The 25540-nt window shown below is 35.2% G+C and overlaps 1 protein-coding gene across 1 annotated transcript in view; it reads right to left on the bottom strand.

Annotated features, from left to right (window-relative positions):
- Positions 1 to 25540, bottom strand: part of LOC127872631 (uncharacterized) — a 95581-nt gene that overhangs the window by 59288 nt on the left and 10753 nt on the right. The window contains exons 3-4 of the mRNA XM_052415961.1: positions 20296 to 20387; positions 19622 to 19799 (exon numbers count right to left, since the gene is read on the bottom strand). Of these exons, the coding sequence (XP_052271921.1) occupies positions 19622 to 19799; positions 20296 to 20387 (270 nt within the window). The remainder of the gene's footprint in view (positions 1 to 19621; positions 19800 to 20295; positions 20388 to 25540) is intronic.

The raw sequence follows: 25540 nt of genomic DNA, 5'->3' as shown, positions 1-25540 counted from the left end.
GTCATGGTCAATAAAATTATTCGTTATCACTTCATAAACAATAAACGTTGCTCACGATCATAACAATACATTGATTTATTTTATAATCTATTTATGTATCGTACTTTTCTACATAATAGATAGCTAAGATTATATGAACAGTTGAAGTCACGAATTACACGTAAGTTCTAGTCTTTTCAATTAAACAAAATATAATTTTCCCTAGTAACAACTGCTAACAATAATGATATCACTCAGGCTCGATATCCCAATCACTGATTGTACTAAGCCAACCATTTTTAATCCAACACGATTTGTCACGAATGTCACATGCGATATTTTGACTTGGAATTAAAAAAAAATCATTTTATATTTAATGTTTATTATATACATTTTTCAGGTTAATATACTTTTTCTTCTGTTAATATGTGTGTATTAATTTAATCAGTACATGCATTATATTACATTTTATGAATTGCTTCTATTTTCATATATTTCTTGATTTATTAATTGGTTTCATTTTCCTATGTCTTGTTTACGCACTAAATACCTCTAACGATAACATCTAAGGAGGGCACCGATGACAGGCCGCACGGGAATACCCATTAGCGCATGTGTCAGTCCCCTGCCTACACATCAAGGGTTATGACCGGGGACAAGCTGACATAATGCAGAGCAAAAATCTACTCACATCATAACCGCTATCGTAAACACAAACTTAAACTACGGAAGGGTAATCCCCATAGGCACATAGTAAGGTTGAGCGACTTTTATTTTATGCTTTCCGGTGGTTTATAGAGAAATATCAGTGAATTTAAACTGATAATTTCACTGTTTCAAACAGTGAAAATTGTCAGTGAAAATTATCGATAATTTTTACTGTTTTCTGTGAAATGACGTCACTTTTTGACGAAATGACGTCATTATCCCAGCAAATTTCTATAGTTAAACACTTAAACAATGTACATAAACTGTGAAAATAAAGCATAAAATAAAAAGAAAATTTGTTGGATTCGGTAGAATATCGATTTTAATTCACTCGTTATCATAGAAAAAATATATTTTCTATGATCACTCGTGAATTAAAATCGATAATCAACCGAGTCCAACAAATATTCTCTATATATTGATGAACTTTAATAAAACTTTCTTCTGACCAAATTCAGGGTTCCGCGATACGCTCATCATTCCTCTCTTAAGCTGTATCCAGCTATCGAATACGCAACAAGCACGCATATAACATACTTCCACTCATCTGTGGAAGACGCAATGAGTGCGGAGTTGGGTCCACCTTCTACCCACAATGCAACCTCCAAAAAAAAGAGAACGCGTATAAAAAGTGTAAATAATGTTAAAATATGACTGCTATATTTTCATATGTAGACCTGTACATATAATAATATAATAATATATATTGGGTAGAGCTTGTCAGCTGGGCTAGCAGCGCAAATTTCCATTCCATCCGGGAATTTGGCTCTGATGCCTTGACCGACTTAATATGACATTAAAAAATAAGTCCATCGCATGCTCTCTCTTATTTTTTATATTGTTTGTTTTATGCAGTGTCTCTGAAAAGCTGTGCAGATGACACATAAATGATCCAGTGGCTACTCTCTTTTGCAATTGTCCTTAAAGAGTGCTAGTCCGTTGCAAAACTATGTATGCCATCTGAGCTAAATTAAGATATTATTAATGAAAACTTCATAAATCGTTTTTCTGAAATAACAAGTATCAGAGGTTTAATATTTGGTGCGTAAAATCGGCTAGTGGTCTTATACTAAATTTATTCATAGCATACACTGGTGTAAACATGGCAATCCGGAAGCCTCGTTCTGAGAAAACTGGGCTTAATGCTTGTGATTAATCTGGGACGACACTTTCCGCTTTTATGGTATTTTTAGTTTCAAGGAAGTCCCACTTTACCGAAAATCAAGTTTAGGCGGAAAGTGTTGTTCCTGATTAGCCTGTGCGGACTGCACAGGCTAATCTGGAACGACACTTTACGCAAATGTATTAAGCCAAGTTTTCTCAGAACAAGACTCATTTTTAATAAGTATCAGAATATACATCGTTACAACGGCAAGGCCCAGATGTGTAATATATTGCATGGAACGTCTTTTTGTTGGTCTCTACTAAGTTTGTTCAAATTACGCCCATATTATGTTCATATCGGCACGCCAAGGGACTTACTTGTTTCTTTAATATATTTAAAGTGATAGCTCCCTTCAAAACTGAATTCAAGCTCAATTAACCATGTGTTTATGTTTGTTATTACTGAAGCTGCGGTAAATTTTGAGTAACGCGTTACACAAGATTAAAGATCTGTCTTTTTTCTGCTAGGAAAGAGTAATAACTCCGGTTTTGTTTTCAATAAAACAACATATTTGTACTTTTACAAACCGGTATATCCGACCCCACCACACTTCCTGACCACTCCTCAATCAAATATCTTTGTTAAATATTTTGAAATAATTCAAACAATCATAAGTCCAAATTTTCGAACGTTCAGTAAGTTACGGATGCTGAGATAAACTCCGATACCGCACACAATGATCCAGAGGCGCAAAACAACCTTTTCATCTTCGAAAATACACGAACAGTAAAATATGCATCTGCCTTCGTACTTACAGTCACTGTTATCACGAGTTATCCACAACACGTAACAATACCATACCCTACTTCGTATGTTCTACAAATATCGTTATCTATTATTTTTTACTACTTGTACGAACAGTGTCGCATAAGGTGTCTTGCATGTCCTATCAATTTATGATTTAGTTAATGGACTCTTCAGTCAACATTACCTCTGACAATTATAATACCTAGTCATGATACGTTTTTTTTTTATTTTGTCACCAAGAATAAATACTTTAGTATTATTTATCGCGACAAATGATCATCGCTATCATCATCACCACCAGTAGCTGCAGAAAAAGTAAAAGCAGATGCAGCAACAACAAAAACCATAGAATCGAAAGTATCAAAATCACTACTATCATCACTAACCACTACCGTCAGCAACAACAATTGATATTGCAATTATCATTCATCATTATCATTGTTGAAGACCATCGTCGTCATGGTCGTCATTATCCGATCATTGATATTAAAACAACTGGATTCTAACTGAACAGGCGTCACTAAACCGATACATTTGTATTGTTACCTATTGTGAAATGTCAAACTTTATGAAGGCGAGATTTACAACTACATCACTGTATTCCGTATTACGTGTAACATACGCGGCCCTAAAGTTATCAATGATCGCCATATTTATGGTTAAAGCGAGTGTTATACGTTGGAACAAACAATAGAAATAAACATTCAGGGCGGTAACCAATCAAGTAACATTAGTAATTGATATTATTTGGGTGAATTGATCAATGGATAAACTGCGACGAACTAAGACAAGTGTGGCTAATAGTCGTCATCTTGTAGGTCACACCCGATTGTATAAACGCTGGTTAAAATTACCGCTCGGTAACATTCAAACCTTGGTAAGTTTGCGGTTATTCAGGTATAGTAACCTTCAAGGTAACTCGATTGTATAAACACGATATACCACAAAGTAACCTAACCGCGCATAGTGGAATTTAACCACCGGTAACTTTAACCAAAACATTCCCACAATGCATTTTCTAATGACGTAATTTTCGCGCGAAGTGTCACGCTTCTACACAGGAACATGTATTTTTTTTTAAATTCATTTACAAATGAATTCACAATAAAATAAAGTGTAAATTTTAACTATGAGTTCATCAAAATGACCAGGGACAAATCGATAATGATGTCGGGATTTGCATCAATTAGCGGAATCCCTGGTGCTTCCAAACTGCAAGAGAGTGCTTACAAAGACGTCTATTGTTCTAGTTGTTCTAGATGTAACATAACAATTATACATGGTCGTCGTAACATGCTAGACTATTCTTCTAATTTTGCTTATGTTTACAATAAACTTTCTTACTTACTTGTACAATAAGGGAATTTACCATAGACAAATAAAACATTGTTCAAGTTTAAATATATCTTTGTATGCAGAAATCTGCAAATGCAACCGAGTTCACCAACGGCTATTATTTGTGTCGTGTTCTGAGAAAACTGGGCATAATGCATGTGCGTAAAGTGTCGTCCCAGATTAGCTTGTTAAGATCGCACAGGTTAATCAGGGACGACACTTTCCGCCAAAAATTGATTTTTGCTAAGAATGGACTTCATTTTAACAAAAAATGTCATAAAAGCGGAAAGTGTCGTCCCTGATTAGCCTTTGCGAACTGCACAGGCTAATATGGGACGACACTTTAAGCACATGCATTATGCCCATTTTTCTCAGAACACGACACATTTGATAAACTGCTCCGGTTCATTTTAACAGCAGTAATGTACATAGAGTACATGACATAGCGTGTGACGAAGAAGAAAGTTTATTAAGTTCTCATTTGAATATAATGATATGATGGCATAAGGGTCTTTATTTAAATAATTAAATAATTATCAAAGACCCTAGATGCAAACTCGTCAATTATTGAATTAAATGGATTATTTATGGATTTTAAAGGATTATTAAAGGTAAGATACTAGTTCGAACGTGTTTTGTTTCTTGTTTGTACTTTTGTTGTTCCCTGTTCTCGGAGAAATGATTTTAACATGGGCGCCATTGATGCTTCGGCTCACATACGGCACACCCATAACAGAATATAAGAAACACGTTCTGTGCGTCCTTAATTTCGTCGTCTGAAGTCGGAAATCGTATTGCCCTGTAAATTAAGTCAAATAAAGTGTCAGTCGCTGCAATTTGTTGTTTACTCGTCGAAATTGTGAAGGTCGTCGATGGTTAGCTTTTATAATGTCGCGCGCCGCGGCCATTTTGTGTAAGTTACCTCTAGGTTATTTGTATTTACCCACCTAGGGAAGCAGGGTATGTTTTAACTGGGTTTTAACCGATCAGTATAACTAAACAAATTTTATACAAACGCTTACCGACCAGTAACCAACATGTTACCGACTTTTAACCGCCGCTATATGGTTTACCGCCGGTTTCACTGTTTATACAATCGGGTGTGGTCGTCAGTATGTACCTGATGTCGGCAATCGACCAGAGACCATTTTTTCACATAATAAACTGCTTCTAAAGAGCTTAATTAACACCAATCACGAATGTAAAATCATTAAAGTGCCTTGGGATAAACTGTTTATGTTAATACGATAAAATACAGGTCAGACGTTATCCGTTGCAAATATTGTCATCTAAATTAAATAATTTGTGAAACTATTGTCATGCTCTGATAAATCCGGAATAATAGAAAGTATCCAGTTGTATTTTATAACAAAGTATAATACTTAACCAATTTTGATCCAGAATTTCATTGCAAGAAGTGACACAAACATACCGAAAGCTATTAATGAATTCAAGTAGTTAATGTTGGACCCTTTGACATCTTAAACTGATATTGAGATATCTTACAATACCTTTCAGGTTCTCCCTCCTTAATGATGACGAGGTTGTAGTGGCTGTTCTCGTCCAACTTGTCATGGTTTGACCATCATGTTCTCTCCTCATTGGCATTCGTTTTCATGGGACTTCAAATATTTGATGTTCAAAAATAATGGTGTGTACCGACAATAATTGCGTTATCCAGTCCTTTTTAACGATGATGCTATTGCGCTTTGGTTCTATCGAATATACGCTTAATAGTACAATTTATAAAACGACAATTTTGTAGAAAGCTTTCATAAACAGAACGTAACGGACTTTCAAATAGAATTGACCCTTTAAATGGCGAAAGCGAAAAGAGATCGATAATGCTAAAAAGAGTCATGTTCACAGTTTTCATATGTAACTTGCCTTATAAGGTGAGCTTTGCTCTGTATAAACTGGCACTTATGCATGTGCGTTTAGTGTCGTCCCAAATAAGCATATTCAGTCAACACTTTCCGCGTTTATTGTATTTTTTTCTTGGCGAAATTCAAGTCAGACGGACAGTGTCGTCCCTGATCAGCCTATGCAGACTGAACAGGTTAATCTGGGACAACACTTAGCGCACATGCATCAAACAATGTTTTCTCAGAGTGCGGCGTATTTATGTTAATGCTACATTTGTATTTTACAACAACTAAAGTAAGCACTCCGCTGGCATTACGCAGCTAAAAAGTGAGAAAAATGAGGTATATAACTCAACATTTTCATCATGGAAGATTAACGCTTGCAAGGGAACCAGCTGTGTCGGTGGCAGACCGTTGAAGTATGGTCTCTATAATAGCCGTGTACGCTGCGAAGTCTAATATATACACGTGGTCCAATGAGCAATTAAATAACCAAAACAGTGTTAGGCAATCCGTTTATTATTTTTTATGCAATAATTATGACTGTGATAAAAATAGTAATGATTAAAACAGATTTATTTATTTACGAAAGAAGCTATTTATAGTTATTAATAGTATTGCAACGACATTCCCATATCCACGAAACGGATATTTCTTGCAATCTAATTGCTTTACGTGGTGGGGTGGCTTTCTTGGAAATGTAATATTTCCGTAACATCAAGGTGAAAACCCCACAATAATCCCCGTCAATATATTTGCCCATGTGTTCTAAATATATCACGAAACGCAAGTTGCACTATTGATGCATTCTGCTCTTAAACCTATCCTTTTTTTTTGCAAATGTAATTCATCATGATTTATGCTCATCCCTTGTAGCGAGACGTGCGAAAGCAGCACAATCTAGTATTTACTTAGAGATGTATTTCCGATTAACTCTCAGTTTAAGATCAACAATCTGTTTTCGTAATTCTTATTATGACGAATGCAATATTGCAATACAACTAATGGGCGTCGAATATCAAGCATAGGAAATTTTTACATGATTAATTTCTTTAAGCTTTTTTAAAATGATGAATTGCAAAACGTTAATGAATGCTAATGTTGTGTATTTAGTTTCCTTGTTTTAATATATAGTAATTGAATATATATTTATCACAATGCAACTTTAAAAGGAACTCATATACATGTAGAATCGAAATTAAAAGTATATTCGTCTTTTGAGATCGGCCGCATGTTTGTACTGTATTAATCAACGTTGGAACGATTTGACACATGTTTCTTCTGCTTCATATGTCTAGCCGGTCTGCAACTGATGAGCAAATACGCGAAAATTGTCATATAATTTTTTATTGAACTTTTTTGTCCGAAACACTCATAAAATAATGTATGGCTAACCTCGAAAATTTAATTGCCTTTTTAAAGTCACTATGCTATAATATATACCATGTCATTCTATTTAATGCCGCGTCCAAGTCCTTTAAAGACTTAAAATGAAATTGAAAATATAAAATGCAATATCAACTACATGTATGTATCTTGAATCTCCACGTTAAGGAGAATAAAATAAGGTCATACAGCCGCGTATTGCATCGACACTTAGAAGAGTGCTCGCTGGAAGGGACATTCCCTATCCGCGGCCCTTATTTGTCTAAGCTCCATACGCGCCTGAGTCGGACGCAAGACGAGTCAACATGATATCACGCCAGTGAAAGCAAGCGAGATAAAGACGCTAAGTTGTACACGATCAAATGTCTAATAGACATTTTCAGGGGGGGGGGTGAATTATCTTTGATTATAAGCTGTGTACCGTGTTTTTCAAAATTGGTTAGCAACATAATGATGAATAAAATTGTAATGACTTTCTGATGCATAATTTTCATCCAATATGTATCCAGCATTTCTAGTTTCTTAATGATGTTCATACTTCATATCGTTCGTTATTAACGCGGAAGTGACTTCTCACATTTTGGGACTATTTCGTGACTTTTTCACAAAGTTACGCTTTGAGTTCTTTAAGTAAATATATAGTAAAACTAAAAGTAACCGTTTATGCAAATACGTAAAAAAACAGCCAATCTCATGTCGAAAAATTATACAAGACATGAAGTGTTTTTTAAGATTATAAGTCGAAAAAAAGAGAAAATATATACATCACTAAGGTATACGCAAAAATCGCACGAAAGACACATGTATTATTAATATGTTCCTACAAATACAAATATATGAAAGACTGAACGGATATAAATATAAAATAATGAATCATTAAATTAATAATCAGTGAGTTTGGTTCCTTTATACTTCTTTTTTACGAAGTTTGATAAAACGGGCGCTATATGTTTGCAGTCCAAAATCAGCCTCGATAATTCAATGCCGTTTATAATGTATGATTTCTAATGAAATAACATGACGCGTCTTTCACTGAAAACGCCTTCATTCGTATAATAATGCATGTAATTATATATATATATATATTACGATCTAACAACGCTTGGTGCGCATCGTATATAGGCATAGGTTGCTGTAAGTACGAGCGAGCGTGGTGTTTGTCCGAACGTAGTGTTATCGTTAGTACGAGCGGTGTGTGCCGTTCATACGAGCGTAGTGTGCTGTAAGTACACGAGTAGTATTCTGTTCGAACAAGGGTAGAATGCTGCTCGTCCGATCGTAGTGAGACTTTAGAACAAACGTAGCGTGGAGTTAACACGAGCGTAGATTGCTTACTTTAACAACTAAAAATTTATCACAATCTGTACAATGCATAAAAAATAAATAATTGTTTGATAATTACATTATTTGTATATATTGACCGATTTCTATTATTTTGTTGTGGACGTTAACATTCCAACAGATGAAGTATTCGCTGCAGTAGAAGTATTAGTAATAGTGTTAGGTAGTGGTGGTGGCGGTAGAAGTAGACGTTGTCGTAATAGTGGTAGTAGTATTAGTAAAAGTAGTAGTATTAGTAGTAGTAGGTTGTAGTAGTAGAAGTAGTAGCAGTAGTAGTAGAAGTAGTAGTAGTGGTGGTAGAAGTAATAGTAGTAGTGGTAGTAGAAGTAGTAGTAGTAGTAGCAGTAGTAGTAGTAGTAGTAGTAGTAGTAGTAGTAGTAGTAGTAGTAGTAGTAGTAGAAGTAGTAGTAGTAGTAGAAGTAGTAATAGTGCTAGTAGTAGTAGAAGTAGTAGTAGTAGTGGTGGTGGTGGTGGTGGTGGTAGTAGTAGTAGTAGTAGTAGTAGTAGTAGTAGTAGTAGTAGTAGTAGTAGTAGTAGTAGTAGTAGTAGTAGTAGTAGTAGTGGTAGTAGTAGTAGTAGTAGTAGTAGTAGTAGTAGTAGTAGTAGTAGTAGTAGTAGTAGTAGTAGTAGTAGTAGTAGTAGTAGTTAGTAGTAGTAGTAGTAGTAGTAGAAGTAGTAGTAGTAGTAGTAGTAGTAGTAGTAGTAGTAATAGTGCTAGTAGTAGTAGTAGTAGTAGTAGTAGTGGTGGTGGTGGTTGTAGTAGTAGTAGTAGTAGTAGTAGTAGTAGTAGTAGTAGTAGTAGTAGTAGTAGTAGTAGTAGTAGTAGTAGTAGTAGTAGTAGAAGTAGTAGTAGTAGTAGTAGTAGTAGTAGTAGTAGTAGTAGTAGTAGTAGTAGTAGTAGTAGTAGTAGTAGTTGTTTTTGTAGTAGTAGCTATTTCATTAGCTAGTCCAAAAGAGACCCATTTTTTACTTCTCACACAAACACTACGACAGCTTAGCGGGATGGTCACCTTTTACAATATGAGAAATACTCATTTCAATTAAAGTATGAGCAAGTGTTTCCAATAAATTACAGAAACGTTGAACCAATGATGCTTACAATATCAGCAAAAAGACAAAAATGGCAGCTTGAGCTAATTAACTGTGTCTGTGATGCTGTTATGCTCAGGGATCAGTAGTCGCATTGGAACTATTGTCCACTGCGCCAGATCGAAAATGTCTACCCAAGCACAGATAGCAAGATCTTGTCTGTTTAGATGGGTGAAGCACAGAATTACTCAGACCAATTATTGAGCACATTAAGATGATTGTCTTCACTACCAAATGATTATGTGGAAAATGTGCTTACAAACTCATACAATGAATATAAATGGGATATTCCATTTTGTGCCTTAATTGTATGTATGTTTTCCTTTTTCACGTTTTCTGACAATATAATTAAACCCTTGCTGATCATTTAAAGACTTTATTACTTCTAAAATATGCTTTTATTAAAGCAAGAAATTGTACAAAATAATTTAATACAGTATAACATGTCTAATAGAAACAGCAGTTGAATGCAATCGTTCAAAATAGTTCAATATAGTTACACTAAGTTAAATACATCATAACATGACAAATAGAAGCAACAATTTCAACCGATTGTACACATGTTTCAGTATAGTAACACTGAGTTCAATACTTCATAACATGACCAATAGAAGAAACAGGTGCAAGCAATTTTGAAATGTTTCAGTATAGCAGCTCTAATAAAGGTGCCTTTTCACAGATTTTGGCAAGTATTGAAGCTTGTCATTGAATGCTTTATATTGATAAATTAAAACATAGTTCCTAAAAAAAAAATACAATTAAAAAAAGGGAAAAAAAAGTAACCACTACCCCTGGAGTCCTGGAGTAACAAGTCTCCCACTTAGACCACTCGACCATCCGTGCTCATGCTATAAGCAGGTGTATTTTTTACCTATATAAGCTATCCTCTTAGTTTTTTCCCAAAATATCATGACAACAACAGAACTTTCCAAATTATTCAATCGTTTCGCGTTGCAACGCTTTATAATTTTCAGGTTTTCAAATCGTCAAATGATGCATAAAATGGATATTTTAGAGCATGGTAAATGTTCAGTATTACTATTTCCTCACAAATATCATAACTTAAACGAAAATTTGCAAATCTGAAACAACTTTTTTTAATTTTGTCAATTTACCAAAACGTGAAAAGGCCCCTTTAAGTTTAATAAAGTAATACATGACAAATAGAAGCAACAATTTCAACCGATTGTACACATGTTTCAGTATAGTAACACTAAGTTCAATACTTCATAACATGACCAATAGAAGAAACAGTTCCAAGCAATTGTGAAATATTACAGTATAATGACATTTAAGTTTTATGAAGCAATACATGACCAATAAAAGCAGCAGTTTGTACAATTGTAAACAAGAGGGATATGGTGGCACTTAAGCGCTCATTTGAGTTTGTGGACACCAATTTTTGAAAACTTAACCTGATGGAAGTCAAGAACTTAGATAAAGAACAATATCTTATACTTAAATGAACAGGCTATGTGTCCATAGGTCACAGATGCCTCCTGATTCCACTTTTCTAAAACTTTGCTTATGTCAACCACAAGCTGTTGATGGCCAAAATTGACTTGACCGTTTAATTGTGACCTAGACCTTTGAGGTTGAGACAGGTGATACATGCGACATTCAGTCTCCTCATGTCAGTCAATTGTGGTAATAAGTTTAAAATTGAATTGATGAATGAACAAATTACAGGTTGGACAAGCTGTTTTAAACCCATATATGACTTAGCATCAATTGCCAACAACTGTGCAAATAACTTGAGAGGAGCAGTTTCACTGTTTTAAGCTGCTAGAACTTTTTAAAATGGAATTTTTGGTTTATTAAAACTGCTATCTGTTTAAATTAAGAATATTTAATGAAATGTGTTGAGAAGACAGTTCCAGACCAAAACTCTTTAAAACGCATAATGCAATTACACATTTCAGAATATTTTATCAAAAACAAATACATATACCGGTATGTATGCTTTTAACACACACTTTTGAAAGCACACAGCCTATTGCAAACAATATACATGTATGTAAGCACTCTAATTCACACTTCCTGTATTTTGCATGAGAACGCAGCATTTTGCACAAATGTAGGATCTTTATAACAAACTCCTGCTACAGAAACACTGAACATTGCATATGTACCCTTTTTAATGTCCCACAAGTAAGACACTAACACTGCATAGCGTCTGTCTAAGTTTAAGCATGCTCATCTGGCAATGCCAAACAAAGTTTAAGAAATGTTTATTTCAACACGATATGTAGATTTTCACATAAAAACAACAAAAGCATGAGTATGTAACTTAAAACAAAATTAAATGGACTCTGTTGAAACAAACATGTATTGTGATATGTCCATCAATAAACAATATAAAATTTTTGGTATTGATGACTAACCTTTTATTCAGGAATAAAATAGGTACAGGGGCGAATACATGTACATCACAACTTTTCTTTATAACACCTTGAAATAAATTTAAAGACAGCACCTGTTGTAGTTGTTCGTGGAATGACACAAAATATATATGAAATAAGAAGCTTAGTAAGTCCTGTGATTTGCCATTCTATAACATTCCAAAGTGCCTGTTTGATTCAGTAGCAAAAGCAAATAACAATACGAAACACATTAATTATGGACAAGTTATTGAATCCTTAATTTAATAATGGAATTACACACAGAAAAACTAAAATATAATCACACACAAATTAAAAACTAGAGCTTTGTCACAAACGTGACGAATACACCCACATGCCGCATTGACACAGAATATTTTGCATGTTGTCTTCACATAAAACAGCTCAATGTTTTAAACGCACTAAGTGACCCCATGACCTAGTTTTTTGACCCGGCATGGCCCATGTTCGAACTTACCCTACAGATCATCTAGATACAACTTCTGACCAAGTGTGGTGAAGCTCGGATGAAAACTACTTGAATTAGAGAGCGGAAAACATGCTGAATGTTTAAAACGCACTAAGTGACCCCGCGACCTAGTTTTTGACCCGACATGACCCATATTCGAACTTGACCTAGACATTATCTAAATACAACATCTGACCAAGTTTGGTGAAGATTGGATGAAAACAACTTGAATTAGAGAGTGGACACTTAATATGGACCAACCGACAGACAAGCACACTCCTATATACCCCCCTAAACTTCGTTTGTGTGGGTATAATAAACCATAATAATACACAAAATAAAACTAACATCATGAAAATATCCCATTTGCAACAGTAACTGAACTTAATTTAGTTAATCTTTTCTATTTATTATTTTGTAAATTTTTAATATAAATAATGAGTGTGTTAAAATAATTGTAAAGCTTTCTTTAGCAATTTAAGCTATAATAGTTCATCACAGTGTACAATCCAAAAAAGATTTTGTACATAAAGATGCAAATTAAAATGTTTCAAAGAATTTTTTTATTATAATATTTCATTGTTTGCAAAAATAATAAAATGTTTTAAGTGTTATTAAAATATTCAAGAACACAAACAGAGTTTGTTTACTTTGGAACAAGTCATAATAAATAGAATGTCCAAAGGTCAACATGTACAAATTTATATCATGCATGAATCAGAAAGTATATTCAAGTTTTAATATATTTGTAGAAAACAGCAAGCAAATAGAAATCTAAAGCAAAGAAAACATCAACATGCCTGTTTCAAGGTGGATATTAGCATGTGTGCTATTAGTTTTCTTGTTTATTTAGTTCTTAATTTATGTTTAAACCCATCCCATTTACATTTGTTAACTAGTTTAATGTAGGCAATTAATCAAGCTAGTTGTAAAGATTGCCATTCCTAATGATTTAAAACGAGTTTGACCTATTCTTTGAACAGAGGATAAATATTGATTATTACACACAACATACTGTTCTGCATATTAACTGCCATTAGATTTTTGTCGTACCATATAAGCCTACCATTATGTCCAAGACCAATGCACATGTAAGGTATCAAGCCAATCGGTCAATTTGGTGACGAGTTATTGATTGGAAACAATTTTCACAGTTATTGTGACAGTGACCCTTTACCTAGTGACCCCAATTTCAGTAGGGGTCATCTACTGTCCATGGCCAATGCACATGGGAAGTATCAAGCCAATCTGTCACTCCTTCACAAGTTATTGATTGGAAACAGTTTTCACAAGTGTGACAATGACCTTTGACCCCAATTTCAATAGGGGTCATCTCCTGGCAAAGGCCAATGCTCATTGGAAGTTTCAAGCAAATTGGTCAATCCATTCACAAGATATTGATTGGAAACAATTTTTACTCTTAGTGTGACAGCAACCTTGAACTAGTGACCCTAATTTTGATAGGGGTTAACTACTGGCAAAGGCGAATGCACATGTGAAGTACATGTATCAAGCCAATTGTTCAATCCATTCTCTAGTTATTGATCAGAAACAAACTTGAATACAAACAAAAAAAAAACAATATACCCCCTCTTCCTCAAAGGAGGGCATACAAATGTGACCTCTAGTGCAATCACCAGCTGAAAGTTGATCTCCCACACCACATCATGCGCAAATACGTACTGTACACAGAATGACAATAATACCTCACTATTAGCACTTGGACCTCAGGTGAGCTAAAAACGGATGGCAATGTCAAAATAGCTTTGTCATAAGTCCAATGCCCATAACTTCGCCAAATGAACCAGAATGATTTTTCACACTTCACCAGCAGGTCATAAAGGTAGACTCAAATACCAACAAGAGCACCGCCTTGCGGGTGCAGACCACTCATCTTTTTTCTTTTTAAAGGTGAAGGGACTCTCAATTTTAATAACAAAGGAGGGAGGGGTGGAGTGAAGAGGGGTGTATAGTGTGGGGGTGTGGACATTTATTACATTATCTTCAGAAAATGCGAAAAAAAAAATGCAAAAAAAAAAATCGGGGGTGGGGGAGGGGGGTGGGGGGTGGAGGGGATTTTTGGGTGCGATGGTTGGACGGTACTTCAAAAACAAAATAATAAAAATAAATATTTGTGTTTTTAACCGTTTCAAAAAAATAATAATTGGGGGGTGGGGTGGGGGTGGGTGGGGGGTATAGTGTGAGGGTGTGAGGGTGTGGTGGTCATTTGTGAGATGATCTTAAAAAAAAATTAGGGGGGAGGATTCAGGGGGGGGAGGGGGGCGAGGGAACGGGGGATGTTTTGGGTGGAGTCTATTGTGGTATGTCAGTAAGAGTAGTTTTGTCAAAGTATCAATCAAATCTGATCATAAATAAAGAAGTTATGGCAATTTTAGCAAAATTTAATAATTTGACCTTGAGTCAAGGTCATTCAAAGGTCAAGGTAAAATTCAACTTGCCAGGTACAGTAACCTCATGATAGCATGAAAGTATTTGAAGTTTGAAAGCAATAGCCTAGATAGTTTAGAAGTAAAGTGGATCAAAACACAAAATTTAACCATATATTCAAAGTTACAAAGACAAAAAGGGCCATAATTCCATTAAAAAGCCAACCAGAGTTATGCAACTTGCCCTGTACAGTCCCCTTACGATAGTTAGTGAGTTTTCCAAGTCTAAAAAGCAATAGCTATGATACTTTAGGAATAAAATAGACCAAAACACAAAACTTAACCAAATTTTCAATTTTCTAAGTATAAAAAGGGCACATAATTCTTTCAAAATGCCAGTGAGAGTTACATAACTTTGCCTGCACAGTCCCCTTATGATAGTTAGTAAGTGTTGCAAGTATGAAAGCAATAGCTTTGATACTTAAGGAATAAAATGGACCTAAACACAAAACTTAACCAAAATTTTCAATTTTCTAAGTATAAAAAGGGCACATAATTCTGTCAAAATGCACGCCAGAGTTATCTAACTTTGCCCGCCCAGTCCCCTGATGATAGTAAGTAAGTGTACCAAGTTTGAATGCAATAGCATTGATACTTTCTGAGAAAAGTGGACCTAAACGCAACGCCAACGCCGACGCAGAGGTGATGACAATAGCTCATAATTTTTTGTAAAAAAATAGATGAGCTAAAAATGAGCTCAATACTGAAAGTGTTGCGTAAAAAATATTCAGAAAACAGATTTAGTAGAGAACAAGAGATGTGTTTGTCAGAAACACAATGCCCCCTATTGCGCCGCTTTGAAATAAAATTTCAATATATCATTTTGCAGGTTTAGAAATTATCTCCCTTTTAAAGCTTATTATTTCCCTTGGATTTTTTTTTTATAACTTTTGACCTTGAAGGATGACCTTGACCTTTCAGCACTCAAAATGTGCAGTTATGAGATATACATGCATGCCAAATATCAAGTTGCCATCTTCAATATTGCAAAAGTTATTACCAATGTTAAAGTTTTTGGACGGACAGACAGACTGACTGACTGACTTACTGACTGACGGACAGTTCAACTGCTATATGCCACCCTACCGGGGGCATAAAAATGTTAAGTCCAAGACCCGTAAGTTTGCCAGATATCCTTGGACCAGAACAAAACTCACATACATCTGTTAGTCATGTAGGTAGATTCACATACCAAAATCAGCTTGATATTTGAAAGCGTTTTGAAAAACACACACTGGCAAAACCTAAAACTCACACTTAAACTGTTAGTCATGTAGGTAGACTCACATACCAAAAATCAGCTATACATATCTGAAAGCGTTGCATACAAAGAATGATGAAGTTACAGTCGGGACAATCTGTAACATGAATGAAACGTCTATTGACCGTTCAGTATGACCAAGATCTTTGAGCTAGGGAGACAGTTCTTTAATGAAACATGTTATTTTTAAAAGTCATAGATAAAATGAAGAACTTACAGACATTAAACACTGTTGTATTTCTAAATTTGACCTTTGACCCTTTAAAAGTGACTTTTATCTTTATCGTAAGTTATTTTAAAATTGATTGAAACACAACCATTCCATGAAACCAGGAATTCATTAATTTACTTAATTTTAATTGTATAATTTATAAGCAATAATTTTTTTACAAAAAAAAGCGATAGTTTAAGAAAAAATATCTCCTTTTGCATTCAAATAAAGTACTTTCAACTTCCATTAAAAGAATAAAACCGTTGACATTTCCTGGTTCATTTGTATCAAAAAGAAGTAACATTTTGCAGTTTATTACTATAACTAAATGTACATTAAGTAAGCTCTCAGAGATATCTTTAATGAGTATATGTACATGTACAGTGTTACAATTCCAGAATAAATAGGTAATTGATTTTTCTGACATTTTGCAAAAGATTAATGTATTACTATCCAACTAACCCATTAAAAAAAAGTGAGTTTGTTACCAATATTCTGTTGATAATCCTAGTTTGTAACCATTGAATGCATGTATTATTTGTGTTTTTAAACATTTGTCCATCGACTTTTGGAATCATTGGCAAAGTATCGATACCATTTTCTTTGGCTTGTTGGGATTTCAGAGTTCTAATTTAACATATTGTATAATAACTTATTGCATGAAATCAGAACTATTGGTTTTATATTGGTCGCCAAAATGGGGTATGCATTAACTTAATACTGTTTCAATTATATATTTTTCAATGAGGCCATGTACGTAGAAAGACCCTTTTAATGCCTTCATAATGTAACAAGAGCTGTGTTCGTGAAACACAATGCCCCCTACTGCGCCGCTTTGAAGCCATATATTTGACCTTTGACATTGAAGGATGACCTTGATCTTTAAACACTCAAAATGTGCAGCTCCATGAGATACGCATGCATGCCAAATAAAGAGTTGCTATCTTCAATATTGCAAAATTTGACCTTTGATCTTGACCCTGAAGGATGACCTTGACCTTTCACCACTCAATATGTACAGGTCCATGAGATATGCATGAATGCCAAATATTGACTTGCTATCTTCAATATTGCAAATTTTGACCTTTGACCTTGAAGGATGACCTTGACCTTGAACCACTCCAAATGTGCAGCTCCATGAGATACACATGCATGCCAAATATCAAGTTTCTATCTTCAATATTGAAAAATTTATGGCCAATGTTAAAGTTTTCGGACAGACGGACAGACGCCATATATTTGACATTTGACCTTGAAGGATGACCTTGACCTTCATCTTTCACCACTCAAAATGTGCAGCTCCATGAGATACAAATGCACGCCAAATATCAAGTTGCTATCTTTAATATTGAAAAAGTTATGACCATTAAAGTTTTCGGACGGACGGACTGACATACTGACTATATGCTATATGCCACCCTACCAGGGGCATAAAAAGTTTACTTCTTTATTCATTTTTTATAAATAATAGTGAAGGCCAAAGCTAGGTCTGGATGTAAGCTACACACAAAATTTCAGAAAACATGAATATTATGTAATTGAGCAAAACATTTGTGTTGTATTTTTTTAGCAACAATTACCTTGAAATGACTGACCCCAAATGGAACCCTAACTATGGTAGTCTTAGATGGTATCATGATGGGCTCCCTTGTCATCTATGTTTGAGCTTTATGAAGAATCTGAATGGCTCGGTAAACTTGTTTCATTTTGATCTGTCATTTCATAATTTCCCCTGTTGGAGCCAAAAAGCCAGCGAATCCACTTTCCTACTCTCTTGCGAAATCCTATTAACAGAACTATTATTATCATAAAGATGAAAACCAATGTGATTGCAATGATCAAATAGCGCGAACCAGAATTGTTATCAATCGAATTGGGTGAGCAAGGCAGGCCTTTCAGAATGTCATAGATACAGTCTGTCCCATCCGTACTTGTGAAAGAAATGTTCTTGTCCCTCCCACAAGGCAAATTGTTCAGGGTAACACAGCAATACGAATCATTGAAGCTAACAACATAACTGTTTTTGTGGTCTGGATCCACCCATCCACGGCCACGGCCAACAAGAGTGCTACACCCACCAATTGTTACATTGCCATCATTAACATTGTAATCTTTGTGTTGAGAAATCGGAAAACATGTGTGACTGCGTCCTACTGTGGCAGACTGAGGACTTTGCATACTAGGTGAGCAAGCTTGGACATATGACATTCTTAATAACAACACCAAAGCAACAAACACAGTCTTACAGACATTCATTGGAAGTTTGATGTTGTCGGTTGATCTTCTGAAAGTTGCATCTGTTACTCTTGCTCTTTCTGTGGAAATTCTTGTCAAGTCCTTTGTGGATCTGGATTCCCTTTTATTAGGCTTGTGTTGAGGATCAGGGTCCGATGCTGGCTCTTCTGAAGAGGTAACATCTGGAAACACGCACAAATGTTACCTTGTTTTTTACTCCACATCAGCAATTTGAACTTGGTAAATATATCACTGAAGACAAATGTTCTGACTCAGTTTACAGAAATATAAATTATTTTTTTTACAAGGTTTTTCTTTAATTTCACGTACTGACCTAGATTTTTGTCCCATATTACCCAGTTCTGAATATGACCATGATATTATTAGGTCGAATGAACTTAACAAGCCTCATGAATTTTGTGCAATTAATTCAAACTCCTGAGTATCAACAACCTGTTCTCTGATTTACCTTGTGACCTAGTTTTCTTTACACCATAATTACCCAGTTTTGAACTAGGCTATGACATAATAATAAGAAATGTTTCATGACTAAATTGCCATGAGGTGATCATTCTGTATTGTCAATTTAATCAAGTGACTCAGTTTTTGATCCCACATGAGCAAGTTTAAAACTATTGTAAAGTTTCATGAAGACTAGGCATAAAATGTGACCTTTTGGGGGTTTATTACTTAAGGTAAATGTTTGCACAAAGGAAAAAGACAATAACAAAAGGTCACTCAAAGCACGCTGTTTGCTCAAATAAGCTTATTGTAGGCTGTATAAAAAATGTTATATTAAAAATGAATTCACAATCAATTATTTAAGAATGGTATTAATGTACTAATGTTGTATGAGGTCAACCATGTTTACAAGGGAGTAAAATGGGATTATTATTAAAACAGTGAACCATAAATATAAAGAATATCCAAAAATTGCATTAAAAAAATAGGATTATCAGCTTATGCTCAAATTTGAAGGCATTTTTTCTGGCTCAACCATACCTGTCACAGTCTCCTCCTTTTTTGCAAAAGGCCTCTCTGGCAGGAAAGGCTCCCACATGACTCTCTGGATGAGCCCCTTGAACTGGGTCCATCGGTTGTCCAGGATTTTAAAACTCTCACAAGCCTCCCTCAACGCTTTCTGGATCTTCCCCATACTCGAGCACAGAATGGCTTTATTCTACAAATTGCAAAAAGTATAAACATGTATAAACAGAAACATTTATGATGAGTTTTAAGTGGGTTTTTTATCCATATCTATCTAAATCAGTTCAAAAGGGTAATGATGGCATCAGTACAGTGTCAGATATGAAACGGCATTGAGGTACATCCTACACATTGTATTAAGCAAACATTTGTGTGTATGTAATGAAAAAAAAATCTCGAACAGGAGCAAATTACCGGACCTTTAAGCAACTCTTACTTTATATCATATTAATCCCTTATTATTATTAATGCCTTACGTTGACAATTTACAACAAAACAAGGTGTGTCAAAAAAGCATGAATACATGTATGCAGTGGACCAAAACAATTTAACTTTTGATAAGTTCCCTTAAGATCAGTCCTGAGAACAGAATTGGGAATCAGTCAACAGCTCATAATATCATAGATGATTGGCAATCACATACATGTAGCATGTCTATGAGCAATGTTTTGCGCAGTTTATACACTGACCTCATTGAACATCAGGTTTGAAAACCTACGTAAGGTGTACACACACAGGACACCACGACGCTGCATAGTATTGGACTGATTCTGGTTGTTGCCTATGATAATAAAAACAAGAGCTTTCACTTAGTGCGCTAAATACCTTCATAAGCTGCTTTTACGCAGATAATAACATGTATACTGCACAGGAATAATCTTCTTTGTAAACAGCTTCAATGGTGATATTATTAAATGAGTTTGTAACAATAGTGAATAAGAATAACACCCAATCAGATGTTAAAGTTTTTAATGCAGGATGATAAAAATCACACATGCACAAATACTAATCATCTTTTATTATCTTAGATTTCAATACATGTGTATTTTGTTCATCTCCCATCCATATAAGTTCAACCTAAGAAAATATAATACCGAAAACACTTATATTTCCAATTTAAAAGCATTTTTTAGCAAAGCATCAACAATACTTATTTCCAAATTTAGGTCAAAACGCTGCGAATTTTCCCTATCCAAAAGGACCCGGTCCCAGTCCCAAAATGGTGAAACAATGTCGGGTTTTTTTAGGCTGCATGAAGCCAGACCTTCACAACATCACCCTTATAATTGCTATTTTTTTCATATTTGTCTTGTTGAATGCGATTCATTTATGTTTTTTATGACATCAAATCATAGTTGCAAACAGCTGTGCAACATTAAAAGAGAAGAAAAGTGTATGATTGACTGGGTGTTAAATAAACTACTGATACAATTTTTGATAATTATTGGGATCTAAACCAATACAAACTATCATTAGCTTTAGAGTCCTAAAGGCTCTCATGAGAGCATATCCAGCTGCTGATCCTAGATAAATACACCTCAGGCATGTCAGGCTTGTGCTTAGAAATTCTGATAGGACAATACAAACAAGAGGGCCATGATGGCCCTGAATCGCTCACCTGACTAACCTTGCTACATCAACTTAAATTCTATCAGACTCGCATACAATCCCAAGCCAGATTTCATTAATTGATACATTCTGATAGAATTTCATTAAGATGTGATGACAACTGTGACCTCTTTCATCTACACAAGGTTTTACTAGAATTGGCCCGGTGACCTAATTTTTGATCCCAGATAACCCATATACAATCCAAAATCTGATATTATCAAGATTAACATTCTGACCATATTTCATTAAGATCAGATGCTAATGGGATTGTTTACCCTCGGGACTTCGGCTAAAAACCATTGCCCGAGCACACTGCTTAACATAAAACTCTGCATAAAAAGGTCGAAAACGGCCATAAAATGTACAGCCCGATTTGACTGGTCTGTACCATTGATATAAATAGAAAACTTTGCAGTGTTGGTGCGGTGCCTTAATAAAAATCTATTGGCTTAAAAATATATATACTTATTTAAGAAGCGTTATAAGAAAAACGCAGTACTTTACAATAGCTGGGCCTAACGCTGTTAAAGAGCGGCGTTTTTATTGGATGATACACTTATAAAACGATGGCGCTGATTGGCCGAAATTTCTTAATAAGAATTGCAAGTAGGTCAATCAGATGAAAACTATGACCTATATTGTCTACACAAGGTTTTTCTATGATTTGACCTAGTGACCTAGTTTTTGACCCCAGATTACCCAAATACAATCCTAACCCGGGTTTCATCAAGATTAACATTCTGGCCAAATTTTATTAAGTTTGGATGAAAACTGTGACCTCTACTGTCTACACAAGTTTTTTTTAAACTTTGACCTAGTGACCTAGTTTTTGACCCTAGATGACCCAAATTCGATCCCAACCAAGGTTTTAACAAGACAAACATTCTGATCATATTTCATTAAGATATGATGAAAACTGTGACCTCTATTGTCTACACAAGTTTTTTCTACGATTTGACCTAGTGACCTAGTTTCTGACTCCAGATGACCAAAATACAATCCCAATCCAGATTTTATCAAGATAAACATTCTGACCAAATTTCATAAAGATTGGATGAAAACTGTGACCTCTATTGTCTACACAAGGTTCTTCTATTATTTGACCTAGTGACCTCGTTTTTGACCCCAGATGACCCAAATACAATCCCAACCCAGATTTCATCAAGATAAACATTTTGACTAAATTTCATAAAGATTGGATGAAAACTGTGACCTCTATTGTCTACACAAGGTTCTTCTATTATTTGACCTAGTGACCTAGTTTTTGACCCCCGATGACCCAAATACAATCCCGACCCAGATTTCATCAAAATAAACATTCTGACCAAATTTCATAAAGATTGGATGAAAACTGTGACATCTATTGTATACACAAGGTTTTTCTATTATTTGACCTAGTGACCTAGTTTTTGACCCCAGATGACCCAAATACAATCCCAACACAGATTTCATAAACATTCTGACCAAATTTCATAAAGATTGGATGAAAACTGTGACCTCCACTGTCTACACAAACAAATTGTTGACGGACACACGCACACACGGACGCACAATGGACACCGGACATCACACGGTCACATAAGCTCACCATGTCACTTCGTGACAGGTGAGCTAAAAATTAAGCCCTCAGGCTGAAGGCTATAAATTTGTTGGACACTGCTTGTATGATTCAAAAGTGTTGGATAATGCATGCAGACAAGTTTTTGTCTACTAACTGACAGAGAGACAGACATCAATGATGATTTCATAACGGTGGTATAAGGATTTAAAATCTGGTTAAAAAGGGTAAACATGCTACAAAACTGCACTAACAAGAAGGTCAAGATGGCCCAAGATTGTACAACTGTGTAATAAGGCAGAAGCACTTCTTGAATAATCTTGTTAAATGACCTTCATGTGTTGCTAATGACCCCAGGGGCATGATTTAAACAAGAGTTCCGCGGTCGGAGATGACCGCATTGAAGCCGGATTTTTGATTTAAATGACAGGAAAGTACCTTTCGTGTTTTTGTCAATGCAATACTTAAATTACTGAAATATTGATCAAAGGTCAAAAATATTCACATTTAAGGTCACTGTCAATTGAAAGACTTTAAAATGACCAGTTGTTCTCTTGACCAGTGGTCATCTGTTAGTCATGGCAAAGTCCATGTCCAAGCATACGAAAGTTAAAACAACTTTTAATTTTTAACATTCAAGGTCACAGTGACCTTGACCTTCAATGACCTTAAAATGACCAATTGTCATCTACTAGTGCTGGCCAACCTTCATGTCCAGTTTGAAGACTGTAAGTCCAAGCATAAGAAAGTTATACCATGAAATAAGAATTTTAACATTTTTACATTCAAGGTCACGGTGACCTTGACCTTAAAATGACCAGTGTTCATCTACTAGTTCTGGCCAACCTTCATATCAAGTTTGAAGACTCTAGGTCTAAGCATACCAAAGTATTAACAACTTTAACATATTTACATCCAAGGTCACAGTGACCTCGACCTTCAAATGAATGACCTTGAAATGACCAGTGGTCATCTAAGTGTGCTTGCAAACCTTTACGTCAAGTTTGAGATTCTAGGTCCAAGCATACCAAAGTTACAACAATTTTAACATTTTAACATTTAAGTTCACAGTGACCTTGACCTTCAAATGAATGACATTGAAATGAATGACCTTGAAATGACCAGTGGTCATCTAAGTGTGCTTGCAAACCTTTACGTCAAGTTTGAGATTCTAGGTCCAAGCATACCAAAGTTATAACAATTTTAACATTTTAACATTGAAGGTCACAGTGACCTTGACCTTAACATTGAAGGTCACAGTGACCTTGACCTTCAAATGAATGACATTGAAATGAGCAGTGGTGATCTTCTAGTACTGGCCAACCTTTATGTCAAGTTTGAAGACTCTAGGTACAAGCATACCAAAGTTATAACATGGAATAAGAACTTTAACATTTTTACCTACCAAAGTTATAAGAACTTTAACATTTTTACATTCAAGGTCACAGTGACCTTGACCTTAGAATGAATGACCTTGAAATGACCAGTGGTCATCTAAGTGTGCTTGCAAACCTTCATGTCAAGTTTGAAGACTCTATGTCCAAGCATACCAAAGTTATAACAATTTTAACATTTTAACATTTAAGGTCACAGTGACCTTGACCTTCAAATGAATGACATTGAAATGACCAGTGGTCATCTTCTAGTACTGGCCAATCTTTATTTCAAGTTTGAAGACTCTAGGTACAAGCATACCAAAGTTATAACATGAAATAAGAACTTTAACATTTTTACATTCAAGGTCACAGTGACCTTGACCTTCAAATGAATGACCTTGAAATGTCCAGTGGTTACTTACTAGTTCTGGCCAACCTTCATGTCAAGTTTCAAGACTCTAGGTCCAAGCATACCAAAGTTATAACAACTTTAACATTTTTACATTCAAGGTCACAGTGACCTTGACCTCCAAATGAATGACCTTGAAATGTCCAGTGGTTACTTACTAGTTCTGGCCAACCTTCATGTCAAGTTTCAAGACTCTAGGTCCAAGCATACCAAAGTTATAACAACTTTAACATTTTTATATTGAAGGTCACAGTGACCTTCACCTTCAAATGAATGACCTTGAAATGACCAGTGGTCATCTGTTAATCCTGGCCAACCTTCATGTCAAGTTTGAAGACTCTAGGTCCAAGCATACCAAAGTTATACCATGAAATAAGAACTTTAACATTTTTACATTCAAGGTCACAGTGACCTTGACCTTCAAATGAATGACCTTGAAATGACCAGTGGTTACTAACTAGTTATGGCCAACCTTCATGTCAAGTTTGAAGACTCTAGGTCCAAGCATACCAAAGTTATAACAACTTTAACATTTTTTATATTGAAGGTCACAGTGACCTTGACCTTCAAATGAATGACCTTGAAATGACCAGTGGTCATCTGTTAATCCTGGCCAACCTTCATGTCAAGTTTGAAGACTCTAGGTCCAAGCATACCAAAGTTATACCATGAAATAAGAACTTTAACATTTTCGAGCACGCCGCCGCCACCCCGCCCGCCCGCCAGCCCCCCCCGCCCGCCCGACAACATCAATCTATAAGCCGAGATTTTTTCGAAAAAAATCCGGCTAAATATATATAATCTATAGGAGACCACTTAATACATGTAACCTGAAGTCATATACCAAATTTGAACACATATTGTACAGGATAAATTTATACAAAATATCAAAGCTCTGGCACTCGTTTGTGTCATATGATAACTTTTTTAGTTATTTACTATACAAGTCTCTACAAAATTCAAATTTATATTGAATGACA

Source organism: Dreissena polymorpha, chromosome 3, assembly GCF_020536995.1.
Source record: "Dreissena polymorpha isolate Duluth1 chromosome 3, UMN_Dpol_1.0, whole genome shotgun sequence".
Classification (NCBI taxonomy): domain Eukaryota; kingdom Metazoa; phylum Mollusca; class Bivalvia; order Myida; family Dreissenidae; genus Dreissena; species Dreissena polymorpha.
This window is presented reverse-complemented; position numbering and strand designations above follow the sequence as displayed.